The sequence below is a fragment of the Alosa alosa genome, chromosome 10 (assembly GCF_017589495.1).
Source record: "Alosa alosa isolate M-15738 ecotype Scorff River chromosome 10, AALO_Geno_1.1, whole genome shotgun sequence".
NCBI lineage: Eukaryota > Metazoa > Chordata > Actinopteri > Clupeiformes > Clupeidae > Alosa > Alosa alosa.
The window spans coordinates 20,564,758-20,581,361 of NC_063198.1; the positions used below are offsets into that span (position 1 = coordinate 20,564,758).

Here is a 16,604-nt window from a genome sequence, read left to right on the forward strand (position 1 = left end):
GGATTTTTAAAGTTTTATTTATAACAATATCTGTTATTTAGTTTGTAAAGTACTCCAGCAAAAAATTAAAACATTATTCTCTTTCCAGAAGAAAGTTTGAGCCTCCATGCATTCTGTACTATAAAAGCTATGTGTACTTTTCATTAAAACTGAACAAAAATCTGATCAAAACCTTAAAGAAAATGCATGTACAATTTTGCACATATCTTAAAGTAACATGATTGTACTCATTTTTTTCTGAATTGATAACAAAACAAAAACAGAAGCCAGAGCTGAACTGAAGAAGCATCCTTGCTTGACTGCAGACAAGTAGGTTAAAAAGATTTGTTAATCTACATACAGTATGTTTGCTTATTTGTTTGTTTGTATTGAACATGCATTAAAATATGGCTGATCACCTTCCAACAGAAGCAGCATCTCAGACCAGCAGCTGAGCTAAAGCAGGAATCAAAAAATGAGTGAATAACGGCATTAGCTCGTAGGCGAAGAGCGACAACAACAACAATAAAAGGGGAAAAAATAAAGGCTACTTGAACCATCTACATGATGGAAAATGTGCAGTTTACTCTGACCTGTTGTAGAAAACACTGCTAGCGCAGAGAACAAACAAATCTGTTACTGTAAAAAGAGACATTGTACAGCTCATGTTTAAGTGGAGAACACGCATGTATCATCACTGGATTTTACAGAGAAACCAAAGCAGAGCCGAACGCAGCACGGACACACATTGAACTTGAAGAAATAAAACAAAACGACGAAACCGCCTCTCCTCCCCTGGACCCCTCTGCTATGGTCCACACTCTGAAGTTGCACTAATGCGCATAACTGAGCGAGCACACATCCACACCCTCGCCACTGTGTGGCGCCGTCCCTTCCGCCAAAGCAGCTGGCCTCGGGAGACACCAGCTGGACACAGAAGGGGGTTTTATTTACTGCACCGCAGTTTGCCCTCTCGACGTTCCACATACGAACACGTTCCTTCGCCCATTCACTCGTAATCCCATTTGCTTCGACACAACTCCTGACTACATTATGATCATGTCACTGTAAGCCTCTAGGACATTCAAGCTATGAAATGTGTATACTTTCCTGCTTACATCTATTTTTACGGCATATAACCTACACCGAAAAGAAAAAAAAACAACAAAATAAAACAAAGTCTGTGCAAGGAGGAGAACACAATCATATACTTCTATGAAATTAAAAGGGAACTATTCAATCCCGTATCAGGGACTGACATTTATTATGTGCTGTACATGAACTCACCACGGTTGGCCCTAACGACAGGTGGAAGATAAAATACTGTTTTCAAGACAAGATTGCTCCTGACTGCGAGCTAAAGACAGAGTGTGTCCTCTCCTAATAACTCACACAGAAAACAGAGTTGGCACTATTGAAATGGAACGGTGTAATTTCTTTTGTCTATACACTTCATACAAAAATAAAAAATTAAAATTGTTCAGATGTAATTTTTTTTCTAATTTTTCAGTTCCATTTTGCACAGAGGTAGTGGCTATTAAGGTGTAAGGTAGGGGACCAAAATAAAGAAAAAGAAATCTCATAGAAAATGTTTTTTCCTTGTTCGTTTCACGTTGAAGAATTGTAAAAGAACAAAATATAATACTGCAATCACATACAAAAGTAGTCCTTCATTTTGTACATTTTATACAGTGTTCACAATTTTTTTCTGTTGATTTTCTTCCTCTCGTATTCTCTTCTTTCTTTAAAAGGCAATAGGGGGGTGTTTCTCTGAATGGTACGGCCTGGTCCAATGGACAGTCTATGTCAGTGGGTCCACCAGGGGCTCCTCATCCCCTCGCGACAGAAGCTCCTTCTTCTCATCTGTGCTGGCCAGCGAGTTTCTGCTGTTATGCGCACCCATGTACAGGGTGGCGTACACAGGGTTGGTGAAGTTAGTGGGCTGGAGAGAGAGAGAGAGAGAGAGAGAGAAAAAAGCAGAGGCTTTACTCAAAATCAAAATTTACAGGAATGGGTCATGACCTAAAATAATGTTGGAATTTTAAAGTAGGCAATAACTGAAATGTTATCCGAGAATACCAAAAGCACACAGTTTGTTATATTTAGTGAACCAGTGACATGGCTGACTCTGCCTCTCTCTGGGATGCTCATTTTTATACCCAATCTAGGTGCCGTTTAGGGATGTAACGATTATCACTATAATGGTAAACCGCGATAAAAATGTTGACGATAACAATTACCGTTTTCATTTCAAATATCATGATAATCACAGATGATTACCATGGAGTGGAAACCGTGTGTTTAATCCTTCCCAGCTTCATCCAAGCCTGCTTTTGACATACAGTAGGCCTGGTACAATGGAACAAAACTGGTATCCTATTGATTCCGTTATCTACTTGATGGATTTAATTGTGGCACAAAGCCAATTAAACATGACCAAGGAAAAAGTGAACGGGACAACACACAATGCCACGGTAACGTTATGCTATGAATTAAAGGAATTATCCGGAGTAAAATGCACTTTAGATCAATTTACGGATGATTGGGAGTACATACGTTGAGTTGACATCAAAATCATGTAATTCGGATGTGTTTTGAGAAAGTTTGATTTTACAGTTTTTTAGTCAAAACTTCGTTAGCGGTTAGTGACCAGGGCATGTCATTTCGCCGCTACAAAACGCTATTTTTATACCTCTTCTACAGTTCCAAACAACATTACACTTACGTGGTAGTGAGTAGAGGGTCCCTAAAGCCAAATCGAAGTATCCCGAGGTCTTTATGTGGTTGGATAGAGAGTCCAGAATGAATTTCATCAAGCCAGTACCTTTCCGGAAATGTTGCTGCTGCAGCTCCCATCTTTAGGGGAAAGTCTGTAGGAGACCTCGGGATACTTCGATTTGGCTTTAGGGACCCTCTACTCACTACCACGTAAGTGTAATGTTGTTTGGAACTGTAGAAGAGGTATAAAAATAGCGTTTTGTAGCGGCGAAATGACATGCCCTGGTCACTAACCGCTAACGAAGTTTTGACTAAAAAACTGTAAAAAACTCAAACTTTCAAAACACATCCGAATGACATGATTTTGATGTCAACTCAACGTATGTACTCCCAATCATCCGTAAATTGATCTAAAGTGCATTTTACTCCGGATAATTCCTTTAAGAATGCTCAGCTCAGCCAGGTTTGTTTGTTCAGTCAGGATGTAGGCCTATGAATGTGAATGAAAATATCTCCAGTAGCAATAGGCCACATCTACTCAGTAACAATTTTTTTTACCCTCCCTCTATGTGCACTCCCAGATGAAAATGAGTTCCAGCGTCCCTGTTTAAATGTTGCACTTTTGATAAGGTTTTTGCCTATATTTTGTAATATAGTAAATGCTGTCACACTTTTTGAAACTTTTGAAGCTTTCTGAACATATTGAACACACTTTTAAAAATATTGCGATAATACCGAAAACCGTGATAATTTAACCTCACGGTTATAGTGACCAAAATTTTCATACCGTTACATCCCTAGTGCCGTTTATCCTAATTAGCTGTAAAGTGTTCCTCTTGTTCTTTAGTATTACACAACTTTTACAGCTGTTTGTTGCCCCCGTCAAAAACTTTTTTGAAACATGCTGCTGGCACCAAACTGAAATGAGCTGATATTTTCTATATGGGTTTACCAGATTTGCAGGTTATCAAATTCTGTTTTTATTTACATATTACATGGCAACCCAAGTTTTTTGGAAACATGGTTGTATATGTGAAAGGAAGACAGTCACCTTGTCTGGGTCTAATGTGAAGTCAGAGTCCAGCAGCTCTCCGACATCGTCGTCTGGCTCTCCCTCGTAGATCTTGTACGCCGGGTTCCCAATCTCAACGTTCATGGCTCCGTTGGTCATCCTCTGGTGCTGGAAGCCTTTAGCCCTGCAGACACAGAGGTGAAAGTGCAAAGGTCATGACCCAGTCCACTCATATAAACATATATAAGCCCTCTTCCTGAACCTTGGTCGTACTGGTACTGTCACTAGCACCACAGCAGTGCACGGCCACAGGGACACAGCCACAACACAAGAGGGCGCCACCAAAACTCACGCTCACCAAAATGAAGCCTGCAACTGAAGCCACACGTCACAGGCACCAAAGCAAACCCAGTGTTCACTAACAAAATGCCCTACCAAGAGGCCTATGAAAGCTCTACTTACTTAAAACAAACATTATAAATACTGCATAGATTATATATACGTTACTCTTCTACTTTTTTCACTTACTGTCTTTAATGTAAAATGTATAACTTGCGTGTCAGTTTATATATATGTAAGGAGGTGGTATGACTTTATAAGATTTGTTATCTTTCTATTTCTATGTGTTGTTGTTATGATGCTATATTCTATGTCTTATTCAGGAAAGGTTACCAAGACTACTGAACTGTTCAGCAGTTTAAGTTGGCGGCATTACAGACACTACAGGCCGCTTGGTAGACTGGGCAGTTTGATGAACACCGGGTTCTAAAACACGGGGCACTTTCCAAGTGGACAAGCTTGGAAGAATGCTCTAACAGTAGCACACGTCCTACCAAGGCTCACACAACAGCGACCACAACAACACGATAAGAATACAACTGGACCCTACAGCCTGAATGGAGTCGGATCTATTTCAATCACGCTGTCAATAGATCACCTCACTCTACTAGTGCGTCAGGAAAGGGGGGGTCAAGGGAATGATGGGAATGTCCAAACTGAAAGGTTTGCTTGGAAGTTTAAACAGTCAACGCAGTGAATAACGTAGAACAACACCACAGGGAGGGGATGGATGAGATGATTGAGTGTGTGTTAACCCTAGCAACAGTTACCGCGCTTGTCTGGAACAGGATTTGGATTGCCTGCTAGACCTGAGGGGTAAAGGAGATGCAGTTAGGCACAGCAGAGAGAGAGAGAGAGAGAGAGAGAGAGAGAGAGAGAGAGAGAGAGAAATGCAATAAGATGAAAAAGAGCAAGAGATGATTTGGAAACAGAGTGAACTAGAAAATTAATTAAAGAGAATGTGACAAGAGCTTGAGCCATACAGTATCAGAGGACTATTTTTTACAGCGAGAGGTACTGTAGAAAGGCTTAAGCGGCAGAGTTAGTGTGGGGAGCCATCAACACTGTGTGTGTGTGTGTGTGTGTGTGTGTGTGTGTGTGTGTGTGTGTGTGTGTGTGTGTGTGTGTGTGCTGTTGTGTTGTACTCACCCACTCATTCTCTTCTTGTACCAGAATACCGCTCCACCCGCGACCAACAACAGCAGCAACAATAATATCACTGGAATCACTATAGAGGCTGTGCCTGTATGGACACACACACACACAATAATATAAACCATAGCCTAAGGAACAACTGACACAGCTTTAAAGTGAAGTATCCACGAAGGTGTGTGTGTGTGTGTGTGTGTGTGTTAGTGTGTGTGTGTGTGTGTGTGTGTGTGTGAGATGTGAGAGAGAGAGAGAGAGAGAGAGAGAGAGAGAGAGAGAGAGAGAGAGAGAGAGAGAGAGAGAGAGAGAGAGAGAGAGAGAGAGAGAGAGTGTGAGTGAGTGAGTGAGTGAGTGAGTGAGTGAGTGAGTGAGTGAGTGAGAGAGAGAGAGAGAGAGAGAGAGAGAGAGAGAGAGAGAGAAAGAGAGAGGACCAGCAGACTTACGGCCTCCAGTCTCAGCATTCACATTAGAAGTGGGCGTCTCACAGCGATGACCCTCCCAACCAGACGAGCACCTGCAAACACACAGTGGGTGCATGGGTCAACAAGGCAACGTGTGTTTGCCTGCGTGTATGTGTGTGTGTGTATATTGACTGGATGATGCACACTCATTAAAGGAGGCTCTGTGTAGAAATTGAGTTTTCCGAGGCTGAATGCACTATTATTTCGATCTTCCGATTCCGATTATATCGAGAGCACACTCAGAAGCATAGACAAAGTAAGGCCAGCATTACAGTGGATATCTGGGCAACACAGAGAATAGGCGTTTTTATATCATATCCAATTGTTTCTACACCATTCTGTTGCTATTTCTAGGTCATTTGGAATGTTATATACACTAAATGTTTTTGTAGGTGTGTGTGTCAGGTGATATGTTACTTACTTGCATTCTGGCAGCTGTGTATGGGGGTTAAAGGTGCATTGGCCATTAGCACAGTATTCATCACAAGTATAGCAGCTGGGCTGAATCCTTCCATTGGTGCAACTGTAGACACACACACACACAATGTATATCATTAGCAAATAATTTTATTTTTAGTATATTACTGCACAGATAAAACATATACATTTTTACATTTTTTCAGCGTCTGTTATTCCTGTAAATCAAGCCCTGTGGATGAACAAAGACCTGAAATTACAGTGCTGCACATAAAGCTCAGCTTGTGATATCAGGGGTGAACTGTGAATACACCTATAGTAGGGATCCACAGCTCACTTGCCCATCCTTACTGCAGATTAACATACTGTAATTACACACTTCAGAACAGGGAAGCATACAGACACAGCAATCTGAAGACTGCAATGAAAGATATTAAGTGTGTGTGTATGATTGTGTGTATATGTGTGTGTGTGTGTGTGTGTGTGTGTGTGTACCTGCATGTGACGTCTCCGTGGGGCTGGTAGGAGTTGATGGGGATACACTTCCCATCGCGGCAGTAGTGGCATTTGTCGACCTCACAGATATTGCCCAGGTAACGCGGAGGGCAGCGACAATGGCGAGAGGTGTCCTGTGACTCCAGACACACACCATCATGATCGCAAAAGCCATCGCACTGACCTAAAACAAACACACACACACACACACACACACAGTGAGAGAAGTTTTAGTGTCTGAGTTGTGACATGGTTCATCTATTACTGTTAAAAGATTTGCATAACTAGATTACAAAAGCTTTAGCACCCTGAGCAATTTAACCAAACATATACTATACTGTGAATACATCAATAACATGTAAAAGGACAGATCAACCGTCTTTGTTTTCTCAACAGGAGGTTGTCCTCCGCACCAGCTGGTGGCACTGTGACACTCACGGTACTGGCATTGGTCTCCCAGGAAGTCACTGGGGCATCGGCACACAGGCTGGTTGCCGCGGTTAACAGTGCAGTTGCCGCTGTTTTGGCAGTAATTCTGGCAGGTGCGCAGGTTGCAGCTGGGGCCGGTGAAGCCTGTGAGACACCGACAGGTGGGGGAACCTGAGAGAGAGAGAGAGAGAGAGAGAGAGAGAGAGAGAGAGAGAGAGAGAGAGAGAGAGAGAGAAAGGAAGAGGATGAAATGCATAGAGAGAAAGTGAGAGAATGAACGTGTCTGTGAGTGGGAGTGTGTCGGTGTGTGTAGGTAATGTTGTATAGGAGTGTTTGTATATCTCTGTAGGCATTTAGAGACCTGTTTGCGGTTTGTGCACCTGTAAGTGAAACAATGCAGGCATGTGTGTCTGTCTGTGTGTGTGTGTGTGTGTGTGTGTGTGTGTATGTGTGTGTGTGTGTGTGTGTGTGTTCACCTGTTGTTGCAGCAGTGCAGGTGTGTTAGCATGTCAAAGTGTGTGTTTACCTGTGGGTGAAGCAGCTCAGTTACACAGTTACTGTTTGTGCGTGGGTAGGTGAGGCAGTCCAGGTATGTGTGTGTGTGTGTGTGTGATTGTGATTGTGTGTGTGTACCTGTGGGTGAGGCGGTGCATGTGCCGCCGTTCTGGCAGTAGTCTCTGCACTGGTCGATCTCACAGCGCTCTCCTCCGTAGTTGGGCTGGCAGCGGCACTTGGGCTGCTTGCGGGCATTCAGGAAGCAGCTACCTCCGTTCTGACACTGCACATTGCATGGTCCACTGGGAGGAGCTGGAGGAGAGGGAGAGAGAGGGGAGAGAGAGAGAGAGAGATTATTTTTTACATTCAATTCCTTTTCATTTACATTTAGCCCCATCAATGATTAGCCCTGTTTAACAGAACCCTCGTTCTGGGAAAACGTTTCTATGCTGAAATCCACGTTTAACAACTATCACGCCACTCAACTGTTTGTGTATTTGCGTGTAAATATATATTTAGTTTAGTGTATAATAGATAGGAAAGATCTAGGACTGTGTGTGTGTGTGTGTGTGTCTGAGTGAGTTTGTGTGTGAGAGTGTGAGTGTGTGTGTGTGTGTGTACCATATGTGTAAACTCACCAATAGGAGATAGTGTGGGTGTGGGCATCTCCACGCAGGTGGAATTGTGCAGCACGCGTCCGTTGGGGCAGGTGCACACCGGACCGCTGGGGCTCAGCAGGCACAGCCACTCACACTTCTTCCTGTCACATGGGTTCGTCACTGAGAGGAGAGAGGGAGAGACAGGGAGAGAGGGAGAGAGAAAGAGTCTTAAAGAGGCTATGGAGTTTCCTTTCCACTTATCAATACATTTAAACTACCATTTGCATGATACCTATACCATAGTTCATGTTAGAGTTGAAGTTGTGTGGTGTGTATGTATATGTGTGTGTGTGTGTGTGTTAATATGTGAACAATAACTGTCATGGGGCAATTCCATGGAAAATCTCATGTACATTCTTCATCCAAAAATAGCAAATGCTCAAATTTCATGTAATCATTCACATCATCCCATACCATCACATTTTATTGGCGTTATGGATGTTACAAAAAATGTAATTTTCCATGGAATTGCCCCAAAAGTCAATAACTGTCAATTGTCCTTAGCACCATACAGCATTATCAGAGTAAACCTCTGTGATGTGGTCAAATACAGTATGATTGGGGGAATGTCTCTTTGCGTGTGTGTGTTTGGTGTACTCACTCTCCGGCTGCTTGTAGCGATGGTACAGTGCGATGTCGGTGGCGTGGTTCATGCTGGTGGTCAGGTGCTCTACAGGGCCTTTGCCAAACTTGTTGACGCGGAAGACGAGGTTATTGATGTAGGTCACACCGTAGATGTAGTCCTCAAAGACATCAATGCTGAACGGATGGTGGAGCACTAAAATGAGAGAAACACACACACACACACACACATTGAGGGACAGGGTGAAGAAAAACATAATAATACCATACACTCCTACTGCCACTGATTGAAATGCCTTTCATACTTGTCTGATTAGGCTGACACAATAAAACATGCAGTATTATTTCGCTGGAACAGTTTGACTGCAAGCGCGACGTAAGAGAGGAGAAAAACGTTTTAAGTCTTTTTTTTCTGTCAGTTTCACCTTAGTTACACTCCCTCTTGATGCCTGTACTAATGCCTAGCAACAGCTACTGCTGGTCTCAGAGCACGCAAGTCTTGCTGTATGGGAGTACTGTGTGCTAGCATGCAGACTCTCATACACTGTTTCTTTTGAAACACACACACACACACACACACACACACACACATGCACACACACACTACAGGTACTCAACTATTCTTGATGCTGGAGACGGCAATGACCGGGTCGCTGCCATTGAGCCGCACACTGCCAATCACTGACAGCTTGGCATCCGCCCAGTACAGTCGCTCATTAAAGTAGTCCACGGCAAGACCTGAGAGAGAGAGAGACAGAGAGAGTGTGTTAAAGTAATCAACAGCCAGAGAATGGTGGTACTTAGAAGTGTGTGTGTGTGTGTGTGTGTGTGTGTGTGTGTGTGTGTGTGTGTGTGTGATATTCACCCGTGGGCCACTGGATGTTCTCGTGCACGAGTGTCTCCCTCATGGTGCCGTCCATGGCTGCTGTCTCAATCTTGGGGTGGTTGCCCCGGTCAGCCCAGTACATTTTACTGTGAAGGGAAGGGCAACAGAAAGCCGCTCACAAACACACTCATCTCTACAATGTCTCCACAACGTCCTTACAACATTCCCACAATGTCCCCACAACATTCCAACAACATCGCCACAACGTCCCCACAACATCTCCACAACATCTCCACAATGTTAGCCTGAGCTCTCTCACTAGTCTCCACGTCTCCATTAAGTTAGCCTAAGCTCTCTCGAACATCTCCACAACATATCAGCCTGAGTTTTCTCCCTCTGAAAATCCAAAGTCGCTCGCTCACCCTCTTGGGGGGTCAACCACGATGGCATAGGGCTCGTCGATCATGCCCGAGATGAGGGTCTTGCGGTGGCGCCCGTTCAGCTGGGCCACCTCGATGACGTCCCGGCCCGAGTCGGTCCAGTAGATGTTCCCGGCCACCCAGTCCACGGCGATGCCTCTGGGCATCTTGAGCCCAGTGATCTGACAGAGAAGGAGGAGAGAGAGCGTGGGGAGTTTTAAAGCTGTTCCCTTCAGCACACCAGCACTGACCTGCCTTCATCTGTCTGTCTCTCTCTCTCTCTCTCTCTCTCTCTCTCTCACACACAAACACTCCATCTTCTACCTGTACAAGCACACACAAATACACAAACACACAAACACACACACACACGCTAGCTCCCGGTCTTTGTCACACACACACACGCACACACACACACACACACACACACACACACACACACACACACACACACACACACACACTCCCTACCCCATTTCCCTGCTCACCTCCAGGTGTGTGAGTCGGGGCTCGGCCTGCCTCTTGCTGCGGCTGGCGCTGGTGGTGCTGGGCTGCTGCGGCAGCTCGTAGGAGGAGATGCGGCCCGTGTGCCAGTTGGTCCAGTAGATGTGGTTGCTCTTGACGTGCAGGTCCATGGCGTCGATGCGCACCGAGGCGTCGCCCTGGAACGTCTGGGCGTACACCAGCCACGGCGAGCCCAGGTTCAGGCTGCGGATCTCGTTGTCGTCGGCGATGTAGAGGGCTTTGCCCACGCTCGAGATGGCTGGTCGAGTGTGTGTGTGGTGTGGTGTGGTGTGGTGGGGGGAAGAGAGAGAGAGTCGATGAGAGAGATGATGTTGAGACACAGTGCAAATGCAAGGAATACATACAGGAATAAATATTCACATCACATCATTTAGCATGCAATGAAACCTACTGCATAAATGTACTGAAATACTTTTGAGATGCATCACATGTGTTGGTAAACTGATTCAGAATGAGTTGAAGGTGCATGACATTTTCATATGCCATTTACAAAGGAAATTGACACATTTAAGGCCCTGGTTTTGAATGTCTATTGTTTTATTACGGATGACTCACTGTCAGCTTTGCAGGTGTCATTGACGCGCGTGAAGTGCTTGTGGCAACTGCACTTGAAGGAGCCCTTGGTGTTGTTGCACATGTGGGAGCAGATGCCGAACTGGCTGCACTCGTTTTTATCTGCAGCATAGAAGGGGAACATACAACTGATACACAAGAACTCATTTCTACATTCAACATACAGAACATACAGTGTGTATGTATTTATATCGGTGTGTCTTTGTGTGTGCCTATGTGTTTTTGAGGGCAGGAGCTTAGCACAGGGAAAGGCATTAAGTCATTGACTGCAGGTGCCTGGATATGAAATAAAGTGTAAAGAAAGTAAAGTAAAGTAAGGTTGCCTTGCCTGCGGAAGCAAGGAGTGTGTGTGTACATGTGTATGAGGCTATATGTATTTGTGTGTGTGTGTGTGTGTGTGTGTGTGTGTGTGTGTGTGTGTATATGGTACCTTCGCAGGAGTAGTGTCCTATCCTGCGGAAGCCTGATTTGCAGGAGCAGAAGGACTCTGTGCCGTTGACCACACAGTGAGTCTCATCACTGCCACTGCACTCATGACCACACTTAGAGGACACATCTGTGGGGAGGCAGAGAGAGTTACAGGACTATCACACACACACACACACACACACACACACACACACACACACACACATGCAGAAACAGACACACAAGAACACACACACACACACACACACACACACAGAGAGAAACAGACACACAAGAACACACACACACACACACACACAGAAACAGACACACAAGAACACACACACACACACAGACACACACACACACACACACACACACACAGAAACAGACACACAAGAACACACACACACACACACACACAGAAACAGACACACAAGAACACACACACACACACACACACACACACACACACAGAAACAGACACACAAGAACACACACACACACACACACACACACACACACACACACACCTTTCTTGTCACAGTTGGTTTCGTCTGAGCCGTAGTCCTCGCAATCGTTAAAGGAGTTGCAGACAAGGGTAGGGCTGAGACAGCGACCATTACTGCACCTGAACTCATCCTTCTCACACACCGGTGGAGGCGGAGGATCTGCAGCAAATATCACATATTGACACATATACTGTACATACACAGCCATAAAAAAACACACCCGCACACACACACACACACAAGACAGATGAGAAATTCATAGCTTCTGTCATGTTCATATATGATGAACAAAGTGGCAAAAAAAGCACTTGACTTTCAAATGGATCACACTGAAAGCGCTTTCAGCAAAAGCAAATGGTTTGAAAAGAAATTCTTTTCACACTTTGACTGAGGAGCAAGTCCAACAATGAGCCTCTTGGTATTGGACACTTTTACCCAGTTACCCAAGTTGACAAGGGGGGGGCTAGGGGTGAGCAACACTTACGGCAGTTAACCTCATCACTGTTGTCCCCGCAATTGTCCACGCCGTCGCACTGCTTGGCAACGGGCAGGCACACACGGTTGTTATGACAACGGAACTGTCTGGTTGGAGGACACTGGAACCTCCCTGAGCGATGTAGAGGGAGAAAGAGAAATAAGAAAGAGAAGACAACAAATGTGTGTGTGTGTGTGTGTGTGTGTGTGTGTGTGTGTGTGTGTGTGTGTGTGTGTGTGTGTGTGCGCACATTTTGGCATTACAGAGGGCCATTACAGCAAGGGATAGGTGTTGTAAGATGTCAGACGTGTGAAAAGATAGAATGTGATGAAAGGTCAAGAGAGAGAAAGAGAGACAATGCAGAGTGAAACAGAGTGGAATGAAAAAAAAGGGGGAGACAGAGGCAGAGGACAATTGAGAGAGAGAGAGAGAAGGAGAATGGGACAGGAAAACAGAGAGCAAGTGAAAGACAAAAAAACATATAAGAAAGAATAGAGAGAGTGATGAAGAGAGGTCGTAGAGGAAGAGGAAGAGAGAGAGACTCACTGCACTCGTCTGGGTTCTCGTCTGAGTTGTCTCCACAGTCGTCCTCTCCATCACAGTGCCAGCCCAGGGGCTTACACAGGGTGTTATTACACTGGAACTCATCCAGGGGGCAGTGTCGACCCACTGACACAAACACACACACACACACACACACACACACACACACACACAGACAAAGACAGAATAAGGGTTATGGTCATACTGTGCACTACTATATAACTCCTTTACACAAACATCACCTTATTGGTCTACTTTTTGGTTTACACAGAGTTTTCCTGTGTGACAGCTGTGTGTGTATTTAGTTAAGTATGTAAGAGAGTGTGTGTGTGTGTGTGTGCGCTTGACAGTAGGAGTGTATGGTATTATTATGTTTTTCTTCGCTCTGTCCACTCTGTATGTGTGTGTGTGTGTGTGTGTGTGTGTGTGTGTGTGTGTGTGTGTGTGTACTGTACACATTCTCACCTCCACTGTCACAACTTTCCTCGTCACTGCCATCCATGCAGTCTGGGTCGGCATCACACCTCCAGCGGATGGGGATGCAGTGGCTGTTCTTACATTTGAACTGGTCGCTATCACACTTCACTTCACAGCCATCCTACCACACACACACACACACACAACACAATAGATATAATATATTTTTGCATTACATAGTTCCTGCTAGAAGAACTGCCAAGACACTTTCAGGTGGCTACACATGTTGTGGAGACACAAGTTAACATGGGTGAAGGCATTGCCCATAATCATTTTGTTTTTGCTAATGCACCATCAGTAATGCTTAGGGGTATTTGGGGAAATTACATAAACACAGCAGCCAAGGTACTCCTATTCACACACACACACACTAACACACACATAACAGCTGCTGAGTGATGTGTTTATAACAGATATAATCACATACAGTATCTGTGTCTCACTATGTCGATGTGGATTCACATCTCCTGAAACTCTTGATTGTGTGTGTGTGCGTGTGTGTGTGTGTGTGTGTGTGTGCGTGTGTGTGTGTTTGTCTTGACAGCTACACAGTGTGAGCAGTCCTGTTTGTCCTTGTCACAGGTCCTCACAGGAATCACTTCAGACAAGTAAGAATGACTGCTATGATTAGATTGTGAGGCAGATGTGTCTGTGGTGTGTGTGTGTGTGTGTGTGTGTGTGTGTGTGTGTGTGTGTGAGTTTACCTCATCTGATCCGTCAGCACAGTCATGGTCGCCATCACACTTCCAGCGACCAGCAATGCAGCGACCGTTGGTGCAGGCAAACTCACTCTCAGAGCACTTACGAGGAACTAGAGAGATGACCGAAAACACAAAAAGACAGCAAGACAGACAAAAAGAAAGAATGAGAGAGAGAAAGAGAGAGAGAAAGGAGGGGTTATATTAGTAGATAGCCACTGAGGATCTTAGGGTGTTGGGGAATCACACTCCCTGTCAGAGGGTTTCTGAGGATGCAGTTTTGAGGTGCAGAAGTGGGGGCATCAGGCTCACACAGGGATGGAGGGGGGGGGGCAAGGGGGGAGGGTACAGCATGGGGATGGGATGGGGAGGATGGAACACGCGGTTGCTGTGGAAACGCTTTGAGAGAGGGATAGGGAACACTGGGTGTAGCAGCCATTTTGTTTTGTTTTGTTTTGTTTAATGAATGGAGACGTCCACCTACCTGTGTCTCGCCTGGACCCGCATGGACGGAGTGTGAAATGAGAAGAACAAGATGGACGTGAAACGCATGTCAGTGAACAAAAGCAATGAGCTACACGAGTGCAGAGTGACCGAGACCAGACATGAGAGAATGTGGTGTGTGGCGTGAGAAGGACAAACCGGCGGTGCTGATGTGCTGATATCACCATGCACGTACACACACACACACACACACACACACACACACACACACGCACGCACACACAAACACGCACACAAACGTATACACGTTCTCTCACACACACACACCCACACACACAGTTCCTTTCACAGATCTGAATAGTTTGAAAACGATTGAGTTTTAATAAGTTATAAAGTTGTGCTCCGTCATACATACCTATGCATTAGAGAAATTAATTAATTTTTTTGAGAAGGTGACTTTTTTCACACTAACAATATCTGGTGTGTATAGTTGGATAACTTACCACAGTTGTCCTCGTCAGAGTTGTCCCCGCAGTCGTTGTCATAGTCACACTGCCAGCGCCCGGGCACACAGCGGTTGTTCTTACAGCGGAACTGATATGGCTCACACGTCCTCTCGTCTGAGCTCACACACACACACACACACACACACACACACACACACACACACACACAAACATTACTGAGAAAAACTACTAACATTCAACCATAACATTTCTTCAAAATTGTAGCGTTACAAAAATGCTATAATGTTATAAAAAAAATCTGCTTTGCTTTTTTCTCTTGGTACTTTTTGTCCCTCTGTCCCTCCCTTACCACACTCCTCTTTGGGTTCGTCTGATGCATCTCCACAGTCATCCTCTCCATCGCATTTCCAGCGTGCTGGGATGCAGCGACCAGACTCCTTACAGCGGAATTCATCCACACCACAGGTCATCTGAGCTGCAGTGAATAAACATAAACAGTCACACACACATTTCAAGATGCATATCCAAAACTAATACCCTGGCAGATGCAGCATAAGTCGTGGTTAGATCTTAAAAGTGTATAAACTTATCAAAGAAATGAGTCTCAGAGGATGCCATACTAATCATCATCGGTAACACTTTACTTGACGGGTGAGTTCATAACACATTCATAGTAGCTGTCATAAACTGCACATAAAGCATTCATGACTGTTTCATGAGACATGACTCAACATTCATACCAAACCTTTCATGAATGTGGAAGACAGAACAACGACAACTTGTCAAAATAAAAGTCCAACATCGTATTTGTGTAACCTGGATACCATTAATTTAATCTCTCCAGCCTTTGTAAATATTTCATGAATATCTTATGAAGTCTACATTAAATGTCACTTTACTACACAAGTTGTGAAGTATTCGTAATCACTGAGTTTAACACTGGGAGGTGAACTACATTCAGCTGACCCATATTTGTGTAACCTGGGACGGTTGGACATGATTTGCTTGACCATGTTCTGTCATTTTGGCACTGGAGTAGCCCATAGACTCAGATGTGACGTGATCAGGTAAGAGGTTTGGAACGAAAACGGCAATGCTGTTTTGCGATTGTTGGACTTTTATTTTGACAAGTTGTCGTCGTTCTGTCTTCCACATGCATGAAAGGTTTGGTATGAATGTTGAGTCATGTCTCATGAAACAGTCATGAATGCTTTATGTGCAGTTTATGACAGCTGTTATGAATGTGTTATGAACTCACCCGTCAAGTAGTGTTACCTTATCATCTATGGGAAATGAAGCAGACAACGGTCTGTGAGTGGAGAGAAGTGTCTGTGTGTGGAATATGAGGTCCTTACTGCAGTTGGCAGGTTCGTCGGAGCCATCCACACAGTCTGTGTCACGGTCACACACCCACACGCGTGGGATACAGCGCTTGGAGATGGTACACTGGAACTGGTTAGGAGCACATGTGACCTCCGCTGTGGAGAGACAGAGGGATAGAA

General features: G+C 44.6%; 1 protein-coding gene across 6 annotated transcripts in view; it reads right to left on the reverse strand.

The window, feature by feature from the left end:
* The window catches only part of LOC125302452 (low-density lipoprotein receptor-related protein 1-like), a 159,986-nt gene continuing 143,382 nt past the window's right edge, over positions 1-16,604 (reverse strand). For 4 of the 6 annotated variants that reach the window (XM_048255625.1, XM_048255624.1, XM_048255622.1 and 1 more), the window contains 25 exons: positions 16,458-16,580; positions 15,452-15,577; positions 15,139-15,255; positions 14,198-14,304; positions 13,482-13,614; positions 13,020-13,142; positions 12,483-12,605; positions 12,020-12,157; positions 11,509-11,634; positions 11,061-11,180; positions 10,469-10,743; positions 9,984-10,162; positions 9,601-9,707; positions 9,354-9,473; positions 8,755-8,931; positions 8,133-8,273; positions 7,633-7,806; positions 7,009-7,170; positions 6,571-6,754; positions 6,080-6,181; positions 5,641-5,711; positions 5,198-5,291; positions 4,819-4,857; positions 3,749-3,893; positions 1-1,921 (listed from right to left, as the gene is read on the reverse strand). In XM_048255625.1, coding sequence (XP_048111582.1) covers positions 1,781-1,921; positions 3,749-3,893; positions 4,819-4,857; positions 5,198-5,291; positions 5,641-5,711; positions 6,080-6,181; positions 6,571-6,754; positions 7,009-7,170; positions 7,633-7,806; positions 8,133-8,273; positions 8,755-8,931; positions 9,354-9,473; positions 9,601-9,707; positions 9,984-10,162; positions 10,469-10,743; positions 11,061-11,180; positions 11,509-11,634; positions 12,020-12,157; positions 12,483-12,605; positions 13,020-13,142; positions 13,482-13,614; positions 14,198-14,304; positions 15,139-15,255; positions 15,452-15,577; positions 16,458-16,580 — 3,347 coding nt within the window. In that variant the 3' untranslated portion in view covers positions 1-1,780. The remainder of the gene's footprint in view (positions 1,922-3,748; positions 3,894-4,818; positions 4,858-5,197; positions 5,292-5,640; positions 5,712-6,079; positions 6,182-6,570; positions 6,755-7,008; positions 7,171-7,632; positions 7,807-8,132; positions 8,274-8,754; positions 8,932-9,353; positions 9,474-9,600; positions 9,708-9,983; positions 10,163-10,468; positions 10,744-11,060; positions 11,181-11,508; positions 11,635-12,019; positions 12,158-12,482; positions 12,606-13,019; positions 13,143-13,481; positions 13,615-14,197; positions 14,305-15,138; positions 15,256-15,451; positions 15,578-16,457; positions 16,581-16,604) is intronic. The other 2 variants (XM_048255626.1, XM_048255623.1) reach the window with 1 other exon arrangement.